The 18262-nt window shown below is 39.0% G+C and overlaps 1 protein-coding gene across 2 annotated transcripts; it reads right to left on the bottom strand.

Annotated features, from left to right (window-relative positions):
• Positions 1-4176: 4176 nt before the first annotated feature.
• Positions 4177-17842, bottom strand: LOC146986800 (phosphatidylinositol 5-phosphate 4-kinase type-2 gamma-like). 2 transcript variants are annotated; one of them, XM_085777969.1, is made up of 10 exons: positions 17676-17842; positions 16099-16196; positions 14391-14487; positions 11785-11934; positions 10137-10283; positions 9199-9237; positions 7449-7562; positions 5646-5928; positions 4666-4769; positions 4177-4509 (listed from the first exon to the last, which is right to left on the bottom strand). In XM_085777969.1, exons 1-10 carry the CDS (start codon positions 17826-17828, stop codon positions 4429-4431), a joined length of 1266 nt encoding a protein of 421 aa, XP_085634095.1. In that variant the 5' UTR covers positions 17829-17842; the 3' UTR covers positions 4177-4428. The 2 variants fall into 2 exon arrangements, with proteins under 2 accessions (XP_085634095.1, XP_085634096.1); XM_085777970.1 differs by having other exon boundaries at positions 4352-4509; positions 17672-17839.
• Positions 17843-18262: the final 420 nt, after the last annotated feature.

Below are 18262 nucleotides of genomic sequence, written 5' to 3'. Positions count from 1 at the left end.
ACTCTTTCTGAGAAAACGGCCTTTAAAGGCTTGGACTGTAAAATTACATAGATTGTTAATGTAAATCGTACTTTTACGATTTGTTGCGGATACGGAGGAAATGACAATTTTTGGAGCCTACATAATTGTTCAGGAGAGAGAGCTTTAAAGTAGCATGCAAACTTTTGGTGAATTTAGGAAAAAACTCCTGAGGATAGAAGACAAATGAAGTAAAATAACCACCTTAATGTGGATTTTCTACCATTTCTTTCGACTTTTCTGAAAGAATACATGTTAAGGAAGAAAAATAGCCCAAAATCTCAAAATTCACCAGTGCATGAAAAAACAGTGTTTTTACCTGTAGTGTCTCACCTTACAGTAATAATAGTTAAAAGAAAAACAACAGAAAAGATTTTTTAAGAAGGTAGAATAAGACATAAAGAACAAACCCTCCTGCAGAACGTTTTTGTGTTGATCTGATCTGAAGATGACGCTGAGTGTATCCGTCTGTGATGTAAGCATCTCTCTCCATTTGTATTTTTTTACTCATGCGATGGTTCATAGATTCATTATCAATACACCAAGGCTACTGCCCAAGCTGTGTGTTTCTGGTCAGAGGCGTGTGTGCGTGTGTGTGCATGTGTGTGTGTGTTCATGTTGGAGCTCCAAGCAGAAGATCTTCCATTTTCATAGAGAAACATAAAGATGTTTGACCAGATTTCTTTATTTCCAGACCTTTTTTTTTTTTTTTAACCCTCTGTGGTTCAGGAGCCGCAGTGAATTTTAAGATTTGAAGTGTGGAAACCGATAACCGATAACCGATATTTAGAACTGATATTCATTTGCAGTAAAAAAAGAAAATTTTGGTGTCAAAATGTAGAATAACACACCTGGGATTAGACTGAATGCTGTTGTACAGTTTGTTTGTCTGTTTGTTTTTTTGTACACTGTAAAAAAAAAACTGTGATAAAAATACCTTACATCTTTGTAGAATAACACAAACTCCTACACCGGACCGCATTTTAAAATAAATTCATTTTATAGGGTATCGAATTTTTAAAAAAACCAATGTGGATTATCGGAAAAAATGCAGAATATCGGCCAATAATCGGTCAACCCCCTTCTTCATCCCCACATTTTATTTCTCACAGACTTGTCATGTTACTTTTTCTAAGTGACTTTTTTTTCTTTTTTTTTATTAAAGGGGCAATTTGAGCACCAAAAAAAACCAAAAACCATACCATTTTTAAAAATGAAAAGGTTTGTTTTTTGTACACTGTAAAAAAAATGTGATAAAAAGACCTTATATCTTTGTAGAATAACAAAAACTCTAACACAAATCAGAGCCAAAGGAGCGCATTTTAAAATACATTTATTTTATCGGTTATCAGTTTAAAAAAAAAGAAAAGAAAAAAGCGCCCAATGCCAATTATCGTAAAACAAATGCTGATATCGTCCAATAATCGGTCGACCCCCTACTTCATCCCCACATTTTATTGCTCACAGACTTGTCATGTTACTTTTCTAAGTGATTTTTTTATTTTTTTTTTAATGAAAGGGGCAATTTGAGCACCAACAAAATAAAAACCCCACCCTACCACAGAGGGTTAACATACTGGATTCAGTATACATACTGTACATAGTCTACTGTACATATACACATGCAGATGTGCAGTAGGTCCGTGGTTCTGTTCCCTGATCTAACTCTGCTCCGGCCGTTTGGATGTGAGGTCTTCAGCATCACAGCAGCTCCGTCTGCCTCTGACCTACTTCTTTCTTTCTAGGCTGAAGTCATGGACTCATTTTTTTTTTTTTTATTCCATCGCACCATCTCTGAGCTGGTTTCAGTCTCATGTTAGAGGGATTCCTGCAGGTGAACGCATGTGATATAGATATATACATAATATATATACTATATATATATATATAGATGTTGATGTTCAGGGACTGTATTAAAAAGATAAAGCTGGCATGTGTGATAAAGAATAATTACAGTATATATAGATAATACAGATTATATTATAATCCAGATGATTATTATAATATTTACTGAGCGCAGTTGCAGAGATGTTTAGAAGATATTCAGATCGAGTTTGAATGGATTTGAGTCCCATAACCTCAGTTTATTTATATATAAATATGAATATATAAACTGTATGTGCTTGTTAACAGGTGAATGCATGAAGGAGGAAGAGAAACTCTGATCCACGTCTGTCATGTTTTTGGAGCTCGACAACACCAACCAAATGTTTTACTCAGAGTTTAGTTACAGTTACAGTTACAGTAAAACATGATTTTTTGGATATTGTCTTTAAAAAAGAAAAGTGAATACAGGACAGAAGATTTCAGTGTGATAGTGTGAAACATTGGTGTTGGGCTTTTTAATGCGTTTTTTGAACTTCACTGCTTGACTTTAAGTGCTGGTGTTTTATCTCCTCGGTCCATTTTGGATAATTTTTTTTATATGAACAACACAAACACAAAGTCTGGTGTGTGTGGCGTGTCTAGATATTGAGCGAAAACCATCTATTCAAGAGTGAATGTACAGTGATAATTATAGCAGAGACGATCATCTTAAAATAAAAACATCGTTTCCTCTCCGCTCACTGTTTAAAGCAACATTTCTGTGGTCATGTCAGTTTGTTTTGTTTCGAACTCAGCTGCTTGTTGTGTTAAAATCCAGATAAAATCCTGTTTCTCCTCCTCCTCCTCCGCTGCCTCTGTTTGTCCACTCAGCTCAGAGAGAAATCCTCCTGGTAATCGTATCAGGAGGAATGTGTGCCAGGAGGACGGGGACGGAGGAGAGAGGGCTGAACAAGGACAAAGACGACTTGTTTCATCACTCAGAGAGTTTTTAAAGGAGCAGGTGGAACAGTGTTTGTTTGGACTTCAAAAACACATTTAAATCCAGTTTAAGGTGCAAACATAGGAGTTTATTTGCACCTTCATCTGCTGCTGCATGCTCAGAGAATAAAGTTACAAACCAGTCTGTGAAAATAGTTTTAATACACTTAATTACTTTGTCATACATGATCATATATTCATCAATAAACGACAATAGGTTTTACTGATTCATTCAATAATCAAACAGAAGATGTTGCTGATTGTGCTCTTATTGATTCTGACTCTGCAGTAGTGCAAATTGATTTTAATTGATTTGGTCCAGTTTATTCCTTTATTCTTAGAGTCAGAAATTTATATTTATTTAAAAGCAAAACCGAAATTTTGAGATACATTTTCTAGGGATATATGATGACTCTTTTGTTTTTCCACTGATACCAATAACCGCTAACTTCCTGCTTCTCATAACCGATAACAAATATATATTATACTGTACACACCTGAGGTGAAGAAAGGCTGAGATGTAGTGAGTAAAGATGAATTTAAAGGGATAGTTCAACATTTTGGCAAATTGGCCCATTGCCATAATCCCTATAGTCATAGCAGTAGGTTCGTTACCTTTAATTGTCGGTGCAAGCTATTTTTAGAACAGCGGAGCAGAGCCGTGAGCTGCTCAGAGCTATGCAAATGCAGAGACTGCTTGATGAAAAACTGTCCCTGAAGGCAACGTGCATCAGCAGTTTTGCATGAATTTCCCTCTAAAACAACTCTGTCTGGTAACGTTCTGTTATTATCTCATAGCGTGGTGAATGTGCAGGTCACAACTTGTCCACCAGAGCGTTGTGGAGTTGTTGGATTGTGTATTTGATGAGTTTGATGAGGGAAACCAAGAAATCCCATGAGCCTCTGTAGCGTAGCTCTGAGCAGCTCGCGGCTCTGCTCCGCCGTTCTAAAAATAGCTTGCACCGACAATTAAAGGTAATGAACCTACTGCTATGACTATAGGGATTATGGCAATGGGCCAACTGGCCAAAATGTTAAACTATCCCTTTAACATTATAGCTCTACTTCTGACTTAACCAAATAACAATGACAGTTATAACTCTTCGAGAAATCAACATTGGTTTTGTTTCAAATCAACTTATAGAGCAAACGGACTGAAAACGATGGCGAATTATAATTGGCTGTAGTAATCGACAAAAAAATCATTATCTGATTTATCTGTGTGTTTTGCTGGTAATTATTGGCTGATAATTATAATAACCCCCCCACACTGGACATTTATGTTATATTAGAGATGTTAACTCCTCCTTAGCTCCTGCACATCTGTATTTCTGGCTGTCACTCAAAGACAAAGTGCTGCTGCCAAAAAAATATATAAGTGCAAAACAAAAACAAACCCATTAACAGTGACGAGTTTCCAGAAGAAGTTTTTTCTTCCTGTTTGCAAATTACAGCTCTTCACTTCACTTTAAAATAATAAAGGTGCAGCAGCAGTGGAGTGAAACCCTCAGATGAAACATGAAATCACACATAGAAATCAAATGAAACAGTGAATTTGCACTTGATTAAACGTGGTGTGAAGTCCAGCGCGTAGTGAGACTCCTCTTAGGCAAAGATCTTTGCGATGAACTCTCTGAATCGTTTTGCGTACTGCTCTGGATGAACCGTTGAGATTTCTGCTCCAGCCTGTCAAAATAAAACACACAAGTGGAGTTTAAATGACAAGACAAGGAAGTGAAAATAAAACATTTGGAGATTTGAAGAAGCGTGTGTGTGTGTGCATAGTTCTGCATGCAAAGTGTAAAAGTGTCTTTATTAAAGAGCACTGATGTGATCTCTCACCCCGTGTTTGACAGCCTTGGCAGCGTGAGCAGCTTTCTTCATGGTGTCGTACTGTGTCAGCACGTCAATCAAACCCATGAAGTACACTTCTCTCTGAGGCGCGCCTGCACAGGGAGAGAGAGATGATGATCCACAGTGATGTTATTGATCTGCAGGTATGATCTCATCTGCTGCAGCTCAGCGTGAAATGAACTCTGGCTGCAGTCGAACCAGAAGCTGCTGCTGCTGCTGGAAACTGCTTTGAATATATTTTATGAGAATGCATGGGGCTTTTATTCTGAAAAGCTACGTCAGATTGTTCTGATGTTAAAAAAGACTAAGACAAAACAACTTGTCGACTGTGAGTATTTCAGGAGCATGGAGCGATGTGGTGAAGATCTAAACCATTTTACAATATGTCTGCTGTTTCCTCCTCCTACTTCTTCATTGGTTTATGCACGAAACTCTTGAAACGTGTTCTCTGACTGGCTATTTTCTGTTCGGGCTGCCGTACAAACATGGCGGCACAAGATGGTGATACTCTCTAAAGCAAGACCCTTGCTACAGCATATGTTTATATAAAACAATAATTATGAGGCTACGAAAACCAAACGGATTTTATTTTATAGTGATTATACACTTATACTAATATATTCATGGGTTGTATATTCAGATTTTGCCAATAAACCTTGTTAATTATTACACACTGGACCTTTAATATCAATCTGAATTTACAGGAAATGGTGAAAACAGGAAAAAAAATTAGGCTTTTACTTTGAAATTCTACATGAACTTGTAAATTATGAAATCTTGACTAAAATGCGTGAAAACGCAGGTTAGAACAGTTACTTATCACAATTTCGTTTTGGAAGTTTGCTTTTATTTTGAAATCAGTCCCTTACCGTAAAGTCTAGTGTATTTTGCCTGTACCAAAACAACAACATGGCACCTGGCAAGCTTGAATTGTGATTTTCAAAGTAAAAGCCGGCTTGTGACCTCACCTACGGCGCTCTGGACGGCGTACACGTCCACGTAGGGGTCGAACTCCCCGGGGCCCATGGGTTTGTAGGAGTTCATGTAGCCGGCGATGCCTTCAGGCGACGTGGAGCCGGGGCCGAAGGTCGTCAGGCCGTTGGCCTCCTCCGCCTCCTCCTCGTAGGACGAGTCCATCTGCTCATCGCCGTCCTCGCCGTCCTCGTCCTCCTCCTCCTCCCTCTCCGCTCGCTCCACGTCGTGGATGCCTAGCAACAGGCTGTAGTCCATCAACCTCATCTGCACCAGGAACTGGAGAGGAATCACACACGTCAGAGGAAGGAGAACAACGGCACAGACTTGTTTTGTTTGTTAGTTGTTGTTTTTTTAAATTAATTAACTGTTTCTTTTAAAGGGATACGCCAACATTTTTTTTTCGTGTCTTGCCTCACTCCTGAGTCCATGACCAGCAGATAGACACCATCCTTTGGACTGTGCGTGCAGTAACAAGGGAGATACGGGCAGAGCTGGCGCACCGCTAATTAGCTTAGCTCAAACGCTGGAAGTGTATGGGTAGTGTTAGCCTGCCTCCACCTAAAGTCATCAGAGAAACTCTTCAGCAACTCTAAACGGAAACCGGCGGGCCGATCTTCGTCTCAGAGCTGACAAAACTCTCCGGGCATCTTGAGCGGTCAAATGCCGGTAACGGGACGAGATCGGTCAAAACGGAGGGTTCAAGCAAAGACGGTTTATTTTGGTTCAAGCTAGCTACATCGAGGGTAGGTTAGCTTCCTATTTCAAAGTAAAAGCACAAATTCATTCGTCATGGTTTTCTGTATGTAAAGGGTAACAGGTGTTTTATTTTGTGAAAGTAACCGGAAGTACGTTGGTCACAACGGCTAGCTTGAGTAGCGCCGAATTCAAAACAAAATTGTAAACAGCTGGTATTTAGACAAATTAACGACACACTGCTGATCTAAACGGCTACTTTCTCTAAAAGTGTTTGAAATGTGGATAAAGTGATATATTTACAGAGTTTAGAGCTAAAATGAAATCAGCTTCTGACTGCTGATTTCGGCTCAGGTAGCAGGCAGGCTAACGCTACCTATACACTTCCAGTGTTTGAGCTAAGCTAATTAGCGGTGCGCCAGCTCTGCCCGTATCTGCCCGTAAAAAATGTTGGCGTATCTAATGAACAGACAAACAAGAAAAAATATAGTTATTAGACATTATGATAAGATAAAAAAAATAAATAAATAATAATAATAATAATCATAATAATCATAATAACAATAAAAATTAAAAAAAAGCCAATACAAAAAAAGTACTAATTCTAATAATTTCATAAAGGTTTCAGTCAGAGGATACATTCATAAGTGCATACTAATGCATAATATATGCACTAGGTACGACAACAAATACATGAGTTACTGTACAATTAAACATACTTTACATGTCATTTGTTACATATCTCACCCATTTCTCCCATCTTTTTTCAAAAACACAAACTTGATGTCTAATTCTCATTGTTATTTTCTCCATTACGTATATCTCATTAACCAGATCCTTCCATTTAGAATTACTTAAATTGTCATCTTTTAACCAGTTTCTTGTAATTTGTTTAATTAGTGCTACTCTTATTATTAAAAACAAATATACTGTACATCATTCTTCTGTTTTCTGGTAGTTTTCCGAGTAATAAAACTAAAGGATTGTTATTCACAGAGATGGCAAAAATATTTGATAATTCTCTAACAGAATCTAATAAAAAACCATCTAAAACTTTACAAGACCTAAATATTGGTAATATATATAGTTTGTTAGTTTTTTACCTCAGTGTCTCTGATGAGTTTGTCCATGATCTTCTCTTTCTCTTCCTCGCTCACATAAACTTTCTGCATGTTGTTCCTGAAGTCCACATCCTTGTAGGTGGGCAGCTCCTTCACCTGGACACACACACACACACACACACACACACACACACACACACACACACACACACACACACACAGTGAATATTGACTGTATTAGATTGAGCATAAGAAGAAAATTCACTCAGTTGAGCACAGGGTTCATTTGCATTTTTCTCATTATCAGCCTTTTCCCCTTTTTCCAGTCACATAAAAGTCAAATAATATAACCCTTCCCCACACACACAAAAAAGAAAAGAAAAATGTTTTCCAGATTTACACAGTTTTGCAAAGATCAAAGGTTTCTGCAGTTATTTAAACTCCATCCATTCAACCAGATCTTTTACAGCAGTTTATCTAGGTCAGAGTCGCTCCGGGCCAAACACGGGCGTCTGATGTTGTTTCAAGTCGTTTGATAAGTGATTTTACAGTGAAAACACTGCAAGAAAAAAACTAAACACACACACACACTGGTCACACATGCACAAACACAAACAATACTAATCAGATACAGCGTGGGAAGTGTCATTTTCACATTTGTGGCACAACTGCAGCCAATAGCGGTTTATTTCAGCGAATCAAAACATTCAAATCGGATAAAAATGGATGTTTCACTCATTTTCTGTGTTATTTATAGAATAATATATGAAATATGAGGCTTTAGTTTTGTTTAAATCTGTCATCTGTCTTGACACAACAAGAGGCATGGAATTGAAATGAAGACGGATATCGAATCAAAAGGCATTCTGGGAAATGTAGGGTTCAGTAAATCAGGGTTTGGAGTTTGACAGATGTTTATTCTCATGCTGCGTTCAAGACAAGTCAGAATTCCCAACTCAGAAATGTACAACTTCTGACTGGTTAAAGGGATAGTTCAACATTTTGGCAGATTGGCCCATTGCCATAATCCCTACAGTGTTAGCAGTAGGTTCGTTACCTTTAATTGTCGGTGCAAGCTATTTTTAGAACGGCGGAGCAGAGCTGTGAGCTGCTCAGAGCTACGCTACGGAGGCTCATGGGATTTCTTGGTTTCCTTCATCAAACTCATCAAATACACAATCCAACAACTCCAAAACGCTCTGGTGGACAAGTTGTGACCTGCACATTCACCACGCTATGAGATAATAACAGAACGTTACCAGACAGAGTTGTTTTAGAGGGAAATTCATGTAAAACTAATTCGCGTTGCCTTCAGGGACAGTTTTTCATCAAGCAGTCTCTGCATTTCCCTCTAAAACAACTCTGTCTGGTAACGTTGTGTGATTATCTCATAGCGTGGTGAATGTGCAGGTCACAACTTGTCCACCAGAGCGTTGTGGAGTTGTTGGATTGTGTATTTGATGAGTTTGATGAGGGAAACCAAGAAATCCCATTAGCCTCCGTAGCGTAGCTCTGAGCAGCTCACGGCTCTGCTCCGCCGTTCTAAAAATAGCTTGCACCGACAAATCAAATTGTTTAATTAAAAATATCTGAAAAGTCACTATATAATTAAAATAACATGAATAAACTCATCATGGTTGAGTCTGATGGAGTCAAATTACATAATCAGACTCATGTGAGAGATAAGTTATTATTTTTTCTCTTTGTTCTAATATCTTGACTCTTTTAGATTCACCATAGCAACGCTTCAGTAAATCGTCAATAATAAACACACGGTTGTGACTGATCTCACCTTCTCTTTAAAACTCGCTTCACGTGACACCAGAGAGCCCTGAGGAGAGAGAGAGGAGAAGATAATCATCACTCTGCTGTACTCTGGTTCATTTTAATTAATCACAAACCTCTGAAACATGAATCATATGTGATTAAGGTGTTAGTTAAAGGGATAGTTCAACATTTTGGCAAATTGGCCCCTTTGCCATAATCCCTATAGTCATAGCAGTAGGTTTGTTACCTTTGATTGTCGGTGCAAGCTATTTTTATAACGGCGGAGCAGAGCCGTGAGCTGCTCAGAGCTATGCTACGGAGGCTCATGGGATTTCTTGGTTTCCCTCATCAAACTCATCAAATACACAATCCAACAACTCCACAACGCTCTGGTGGACAAGTTGTGACCTGCACATTCACCACGCTATGAGATAATAACACAACGTTACCAGACAGAGTTGTTTTAGAGGGAAATACAGAGACTGCTTGATGAAAAACTGCCCCTCAAGGCAACGTGCATCAGCGGTTTTGCATGAATTTTCCTCTAAAACAACTCTGAGCAGCTCGCGGCTCTGCTCCGCCGTTCTAAAAATAGCTTGCACCGACAATTAAAGGTAACGAACCTACTGCTATGACTATACTGTAGGGATTATGGCAATGGGCCAATTTGCCAAAATGTTGAACTATCCCTTTAAAGTGAAAGACTTTAAACCACGGTGTGTTTTATTCACTTTGTTTACAATAACTTTCAACTCGACTCAAAAATTCAGTTTTAATGAAAGTTTATGACATAAAAATGAACCAAGATATAAGAAAAAATGAACCTTTTATTCTTTTGTTGTCAAAATCCAAAGAAATGAATGAACTCTGAACCTTAAACGTGTCAGAAATGAGTGAACTGAGGTTAAAACTAAAAAGACTGTACGTATATCAGCTGTGACCGCTGGCTGCTGCAGGTCGTACCTTGAGGTCGTACTTCCTGTGGATGTGCAGTCGGTGGCTGAACATGTTCCTCATCACCAGCAGGTAGGTGTCCTCGCTCTCCACCGTCACTCGGTACATGGCCAAGAACTGAGGCAGCAGCGTGCTGCCATGACAGGTGACGATGTGCTGCAACGGAGAGGGAGAGAGGAAGATGAAGGAGTGAAGGATGAAGGAGTGAAGGAACCATGAACAACAGTGAGACAGAAATGAAGGAGCTCATGGAAGATGTGTCACATTATTATTTTAACATATACAGTATATACATCCATTGGATACATGGAGATATAATTCTATATCATATATATTATTCCCATCATAAGATTTATATTTGTACATCTGTAAAATAACAACATTATACATTTGATCCTATGTGTTAACACTGTATATTCATTTATATTCAATCATACATGCTTATACATATTTTTCATATAAATGTGTAATGTCTGTCTTTTAAATTTCCACATACTAACATATGTTGAAGGGCTTTGTTATAGGTATGTATCATGTATATCAACAATAAAAGCATTTAACATTCATGATGTATATAAGCATTAACTACATTCATAAGAGATTTATTGGTAAAAATCTATGATGCATATACTGTATATATTAGTGACATATATCAAATGTCAATAAGAGACTTCCTATCTATACTGTATATCCTGAATTTATGAAAAAATACATGTTATACTGTATGTATAATAACAAGATATATATACTGTAAATATACATATTTAAATGGTCTAGACATACATGTTGTTCCAATTTCTTCATGATTATCATGGACCTTTAACCGTTGTTCATATGTTTCATTCATAGTAATTCAACATATGTAAATATCTAAAATTTGCATATGGGTAAAAAAAGAATGTTTTTCTGATTGGGCCTTTCTCTGTTTGTTCTCATGCAAATGCACCAACGACAAAACAACAAACAGCAACGTGTCAGAGGAGGGAAGAAAAAATGTCTGACAAAAACAAACCCAAACACGCTGCATCACACTCATCTTTAACGCGTTTGTTTTTGAGTTGAAACAGGAAATTAGAAATTGTTTTGCTTGTTAATCTGTATTTCTAATTAAGATTTTTTAGAATTAAAAATAAGATCCCGGATCATGTCAAAAGAAGAAAAAAAGCCTTCTCCTCTTTTAGCTCTGATGTCTTTGCCATGGCAACCTCAGAAAAAAGAAACCAACTATCTACTAAAATACATGTGGCCAGTATAATTCACCCCCTCCCTCTCTTTCCTCAGTTTCAGTTTAATTTATTGACAAGGGACAATGTACATTAATAAAACATTGTAAAGAACAAATGTAAATGCACCCGAGTTAGCTAAAAAGCAAATTTTCATTGCCAGTCCCTCTGCCTGATGTTAAAAGGCAACCTTAAAAAAAGCAACAATGAGGTAAAATACCAAAGACATATTAATAAATATACATTTGTAAGGCCATAACACGCGTTTGCGGTGGCACAAGGTAGTTAGTGCTCATAATATAATCAGTTCTTAGTGCTGCCATCATAGGGCATCAGCAATACATAGTATTAAGGAACAGGATTCATTAAACAAATCAATTTAACTATCTAGTTACTATGTAATAAGGTAATAAGGTAATAATATGGTCTGCTACCTGGTGATACTCAGACAGCAGGTTGTGCATCTCCTCCACCTCCTCGCTGGAGATCTCCTTGATGACCAGCGTGCGGTCGTAAGACGTGAGCAGCAGCCCGTCGCACGGCCGCTCCTCGTCCTTCAGGGGGGGGCTGCGGGCCAGAGACACCTGTTGGTCGAGCCGGAGGGAAAAAAAACATGGTGAGGCCTTCAGGGTCCATCACACTGAGATCAAAGCTTTAAAAACCAAAATCATCTCACTGGGAAATGAAAATCTGAGCTTCACAATGTAGAGAAATATTTTGTCTTTGTGCCTGAAACAGACAGATTTAGGTCAGCTCTACTAGTGACATCATAATGTTCTGCAGAAACAGACTGGACAGGGGGCGGCCATGTTTCCTGCAGCCATAAACTACTTCATTAACAGCTTTTCGCCCTTTTCAAGCGTTGTATTATTATATTTTTTACTTACTTCTACTTTATTATAATGCTTTTCTTTTCTGGTAAAGTGTTTTAGGCACTTTTTTATTACTTTGTGCCTTTCTGTGTCTTTTAACTTACTACTAGACTAGACTACTAGAGAGTTTATGCAAAATAATATCTTTGTTTGGTTTATGCACAAATGGCAAATAAATCTTCTCTCTTGTTAATTACAGATTCACAAGTGACAGGAAGTTAAAGCTGACGCTCTCTCTTTCTCTCTCTCTCTAATCATGTTTCCATCCAAAAGTGATTTAAATCACTGGGAAATGTGCATTAAAGGGGAATTTTTACAATCTGGACCTTATTTCTATCATAAAATCTGATCATTTACTCACCCAGATAACTTTGGTGTCATTACAAGTCGTAGAAAAACATCACTGCTCCTCGACAGCAAGCAACAAAGAAACGCCACCATTTACCAGGAGCTCCGTGGGGAAATGTTTCGTAGTAATAGTTGGTATTTTTCACCAAAGTCTGTACTTTTAATGGAAACAAACAGGATTCGAATTTCTTTTAAAGGGGAATTGCCGTTTAATCTGGACCTTATTTCTTTCAGAAATTATAATCATTTCCTCACCAAGATAACTTTGGTGTCATTACAAGTCGTTGTGATGAAATGAGCTCCAGCCGAGAGCCGCGTATATCCGTATAATGGAGTCTACAGGGCAGCAGAATGCAGCCTCTAAATAACACATTATCTGCAGAGAAACTCCTTCATTTCACCAATATTTAGTTATGATAGGCTAGTGCTATTCCCCTCTGAGTCCGGGGTTAGCTGTTATCAACATCCGGGGTCTGTAGGTTGACCTACTGACCTCTGACCTGGATGATGTCATCTCTGAGCGCCACGCGGCTCATTCTGACAATAATCATTCTGCTTCGGCATTCGGGTCCATTTTTATCTCAACTAGCCGGAGCTTTAGTGAGTCCAGGTTGAGGAGAGGAAGCCTGTGGAAGCTGAACTTCATCCAGCTGCTCATTTTGTTCTGACAAGTCGGAAACACACAGAAACGAACCGTAGCATTAGCGGTAGCAACAAGCCGCGGCGCTCAGAGATGACATCATCCAGGTCAGAGGTCAGTAGGTCAACCTACAGACCCCGGATGTTGATAACAGCTAACCCCGGACTCAGAGGGGAATAGCACTAGCCTATCATAACTAAATATTGGTGAAATGAAGGAGTTTCTCTGCAGATAATGTGTTATTTAGGGGCGCATGACGTCTGTCCGACTACCCATTTCTCCGACTCCGACCATACATTTCTTTATTTTTGCGTCATCAGTCCAACCTCCCACTTCTCCGACTTAAGTAGCCCTAACCCTTAACCTTACCCTAAACCTAACCTCAACACTGTAGAATGGGTAGTCGGAGAAATGAGCCGTCGGACTTGTGGGCAGTCGGACTGACGTATGCTCCCCGTTATTTAGAGGCTGCATTCTGCTGCCCTGTAGACTCCATTATACGGATATACGCGGCTCTCGGCTGTAGCTCATTTCATCACAACGACTTGTAATGACACCAAAGTTATCTGGGTGAGGAAATGATTGTATTTTATGATAGAAATAAGGTCTAGATTGTAAAAAACAGCAATTCCCCTTAAAAAGAAATTCGAATCCTGTGTGTTTTCATTAAAAGTACGGACTTTGGTGAAAACTACTAACTACTACTCCTCAACATTTCCCCACAGAGATCCTGGTAAATGCGTATTGCGAGCGTATTTTAGTTTGTGTGAATCAGGGGATTTTATGGCGTTACTTTCCATCATAATTTTCCGATGCGATACTTCTAGATGTGACATCTAAACTGATGGAAACATGGCTTCTCTCTCTCTGTTTTAGGAGGATTCTCTCTCTTCGAGGTCTTGCAGGTTGACTTTAAATTGCACGTGCAGCTTGTCTCACTTCATAACCAAATGTGCACTGAGCAGCCACCTGCCACATGCAAATATCACACAAAGAAATGCAAATTCAGAAAGGAGCCAATCCATATGTCCAGTTTTAATACAGGAAATAACTTTATAAATAAAACCTTGAAATGCTCTGAGGTTTGTTTGTTCTGTTTCTCAACCTCCTGCACTGACTTTCCTCTGAACTATAAAACATGGATCATTCATCATCACGGTGCGTTCACTGTCCTACCCACCTGATAGTCCTGGTCCTCGATGCCGAAGCGCTCTCGCAGGTTTCTGAACACCTGTGGACAGTACTCTTTGAACTTGAACTGACCAGGAAGATTCTCCCTGAGGAACAGAGAGGTTCACTGAGCCACAACAACAACAACAACAACAACTGTTAAAGCTTCAATATCACAAACGTCTAAAGCAGGGGTTCTCAACTAGTCTCACTCTGGGCTCCACATTTTCCCATGGTCATTAAGTCGCGACCCACTTTTATAGAATTCAAACCAAGATTTTTTTTTAAGCCTTTAAAAACTAATTTTGCTCTTTATTGAGCAAAGTGCATTTCAGGGCACATGAATGAAACTGAGGAGGACCATGACAACTGCATGTACGGAAGTGAATAAAATAATATCAAACTGCACAAAATGGAGACCAACAAAACGATATATTTGACTTCTAATGCATCTCTGCATTCAGAGCATGTTCACAAAAGTGAATAAATATCAAATTGCACAAAATAAAGACCCACAAAACAAACGGCATTCAGGCCACATTAATAAGAAACTGATATCTTTGCATTCAGAGCAAATAATAAGAAACTGAGGAGGACCATTACAACTGCATGTGTTCACGTGTCTCGTGCCTTTCAAAATAAGTTATTTTTCAAAATAAAAGACATGTCCAACATCAGATGTGCATTAAATATTATTTACTTTTTTGACCAGCTGTCCGCGACCCATCCAGAACGGGTCTGCGACCCACTTTTGGGTCCCGACCCACCAGTTGAGAACCACTGGTCTAATGCACAACTGGAGGTTTTGTTGTCTAAAACACAGCTGATCAGAGACGTCCACGCTGTTTTATTTCTCTTACTCGTGTACTCATTCAAAATAATCACCCTGTGCACGTTGTCATTGTTGTCTGTGTTTAAATTATTCATGCAACTTGACTGAATTCCTCCTACGTAGCCTAACTAACACACAGCTGTTTGTAAAAAAAAAAAAAAAAAAAAATCTCACGAGGCGAGAAAAACATATTTTTCTTTCCCTAAACTCTGTTTATAAGTCTTTACACGACCTGGATTCCTGAATGGATTAAAGGATTAATGAAAGCCACTCAAGTTTTTTTTTTTCTTTCTCAGGCTCCATCCTTATAGAAACCAGCAGACAGACACACACAGTGTGTATACATGATATGGCACCGCTTTCCCATAAATACTAATGATTGTGTGTCTGAGTGACGCTGCGCTCTGTGAGCCCTGAAACATCTTCAACACCAGTTCATTCATTCATTATTCCTCGTCTGGCACCTATTAACGCTGCTGTTACACAACCTCCGAGGGCAATTACTCTGCATTTCCCAGCTTTTACTGCAGCAGATCAGTCTCTCTCTTTCTGCATTCAACACAGTGACAGTATCGCATATTTCAGCCTGTCATCCATCATCATCCAACCAGCTCAGATGTTTCCTTTCATCTTTCATCTTTTCTTTTTTTTGCCATTATTGTTAGTAGGAGAAGCTGAAGCTGTGGGGGTGTTAGAGGAGTATTGTTGGTGCAGAGAAAAGCTCTGTTGTTCTGCGAAGGGGTCTGCAAGTTTCTGATAAGCACAAGCAGGGAAATAAATCAGAGGAGCAAAACACAAAAAACACACAAAGAAACAAACAACAATAATCTGTGCAATTGACAGCAGGAAGCAGCAGGATGCAGAGATGCAGAGGGAGTCTTGGTACTTGTTGAAGAGGTGGTTGTTGACTTTTATCTTGGTGCTGGCTTTGAAGTTGTCCGGAAGCAGCATGACGGGCACGGGCACCTGGCTCAGGTCGTTGATCTGCGAGGAACAGGCGAGCAGCGGAGGAACAGTTGGAGGAAAAAATGAAGAGACCACTTCAAAATGATCAGTTTCTCTCAGTTTTACTATACAGGTATGTGTTTAAGGTAAAATGAACACTTTTGTTTTATTCTATATAAGCTACTGAAAACATTTCTCCTGAATTTGAGCATTTATTTATTTGCAGAAAATAACAGAAAAGTTCCAGTGTTTTCAAACCTCAAATAATAAAAAACAATGCAAAAGAAAACATGTTCATTTTTAAACAACACAAAACTTTTTCTTTTTTTTAAAGGGACAACGAGGAGTTTTGGAAAGCTAAGTGTTTTCATACTACATTTACCATGAGCCTCCGCGCGCACTGTGAAATTCTTGGACCGGCGCAAGACGGACTCATGTTTTCATTCATCAAGAATTAAAGTCAGAGGTTCGAAGACGATCAGATACCGTCGTAGTTCTGACTATAAACGGCGATTCGGCGGCGTTATTCCCATGACTCGCCGGTCGGCGTCCGCGAAACCGAAAGTAAGGAAACGCTGGTCGGCTCGCCCAGCATTTCCACCATTAATTAAAATAACAAAATAATGATAGAGACAAAACGATATGTATTTATCGAAAATGGGCCCATTAACAAGTGTGGGTAACGTAGATTCATCCACATTAATATGAGACTTTTTTATAACCAAATAGAAACTCCTCGTTGTCCCTTTAACTTAGGGAGAGTTTTAAAAAATCACACTGCAAAAACTCAAAATCTTACCAAGAATATTTGTTTTATTTCTAGTCAAAACAAATCTCATTATACCTAAAATAAGTATATTCATACATATACATACATAGTTTAGATTAGATTTTTCTACTTATTTCAAGTGAAAATTTGTTTGAAAATGATCTAAAAACAAGTTAATTATTATTATTAATATTATTATACACTTATTTAAAGTGGAAAGAGATTAGTTTTGACTAGAAATGAGACATTTTGACAAGAAATAAGACAAATATTCAGTAGTTTTTGCAGTGCAACATTGGTGGGATAATCTCATTTTTAATTGCAGCAGTGGTTTGGTTCATGCAGGTGATCAACTAGAGTGAGTAGAGTGCTCTTGGATTTTGTATTCCGTGTTTTAACGGTATTTCCTATATTTTATCTCTTATATGATCACAATTAGTGCATATTTTATTTATATTGTTATTTATAATGATGCGTCTCTATGTCACTATATGTCTCTGCGTTGTATGTTTTTTACCTTTATGTGATTCTTTGAGCTGCAACCCAAATCGCCCTTTGGGAACATGAAATAAACTGAACTGAACTGAACTGAACTGAACTGAGATGAGCTTGTGTTGAAACTCAATAGACACTGGAATCCAGCGGCTGCCAAACATGTATTAGAAGTTGATTATTAAGAACAGTCTGTGGTGGTCTCCTGGTTTTTTCCAGAGCTGTAGCCTACTATAGTTGGTTGGTGACGCACCTACCGAGTGGTTGACTCCCCACATCAGCACGCTGAGCACCGGCTCGCTGGCCCGGAACACCTCCACCTTCTGCTGCACGAACTGCTTCTTCTTGGTTTTCCGCTTGGACGCCACCGCGCTGAGAGGACTGGAGGCGCCGGCGTGAGGAGAGGACATCTTCTACTTCTTCTGCTTCTTCTTTTCTTCTGGTGGTGTCCAGGTATGTGAGTGTGTGTGAGTGGGGTTTCCTCTGTCACCTGTGTCAGTGTGTGTGTGTGTGTGTGTGTGTGTGTGGAGTCCCTGGGTATGTAAAGCAGCTGCAGCCGGTCAGTCCGCCTGTTGACGCTGTGCTGTGTGTGTGTGTGTGTGTGTGTGTGTGTGTGTGTGTGTGTGTGTGTGTGTGTGTGTGTGTGTGGTAGCCTACTATATTATCCTCAACTTAGGTTAAAGGGATAGTTCACCCAAAATCGAAATTTCACTCATTATCTACTCCCCCTCATGTGGACTAAGGGCTGGGAGAAGTTTCAGAGTCCTCCGTGGCTTCTCTGAGTTACAGGGGGTCTCGGCGTAGCAGTGCATGTCCATATAACGGTTGCAAATGGATACCAACT

This window comes from Trachurus japonicus, chromosome 5 (assembly GCF_045865225.1).
Source record: "Trachurus japonicus isolate A0001 chromosome 5, Traja_1.0".
Taxonomy (NCBI): domain Eukaryota; kingdom Metazoa; phylum Chordata; class Actinopteri; order Carangiformes; family Carangidae; genus Trachurus; species Trachurus japonicus.
This window is presented reverse-complemented; position numbering and strand designations above follow the sequence as displayed.

Coding starts and splice junctions, on each gene's coding strand:
- LOC146986800 (XM_085777969.1), bottom strand. CDS start 17,828: ATGTCCTCTCCTCACGCCGGCGCCTCCAGTCCTCTCAGCGCGGTGGCG. Junction 9,238..10,136: donor ACAGGAAGTACGACCTCAAG/GTACGACCTGCA, acceptor CTCTCTCCTCAG/GGCTCTCTGGTGTCACGTGA. Junction 4,510..4,665: donor CCAAGGCTGTCAAACACGGG/GTGAGAGATCAC, acceptor TTATTTTGACAG/GCTGGAGCAGAAATCTCAAC.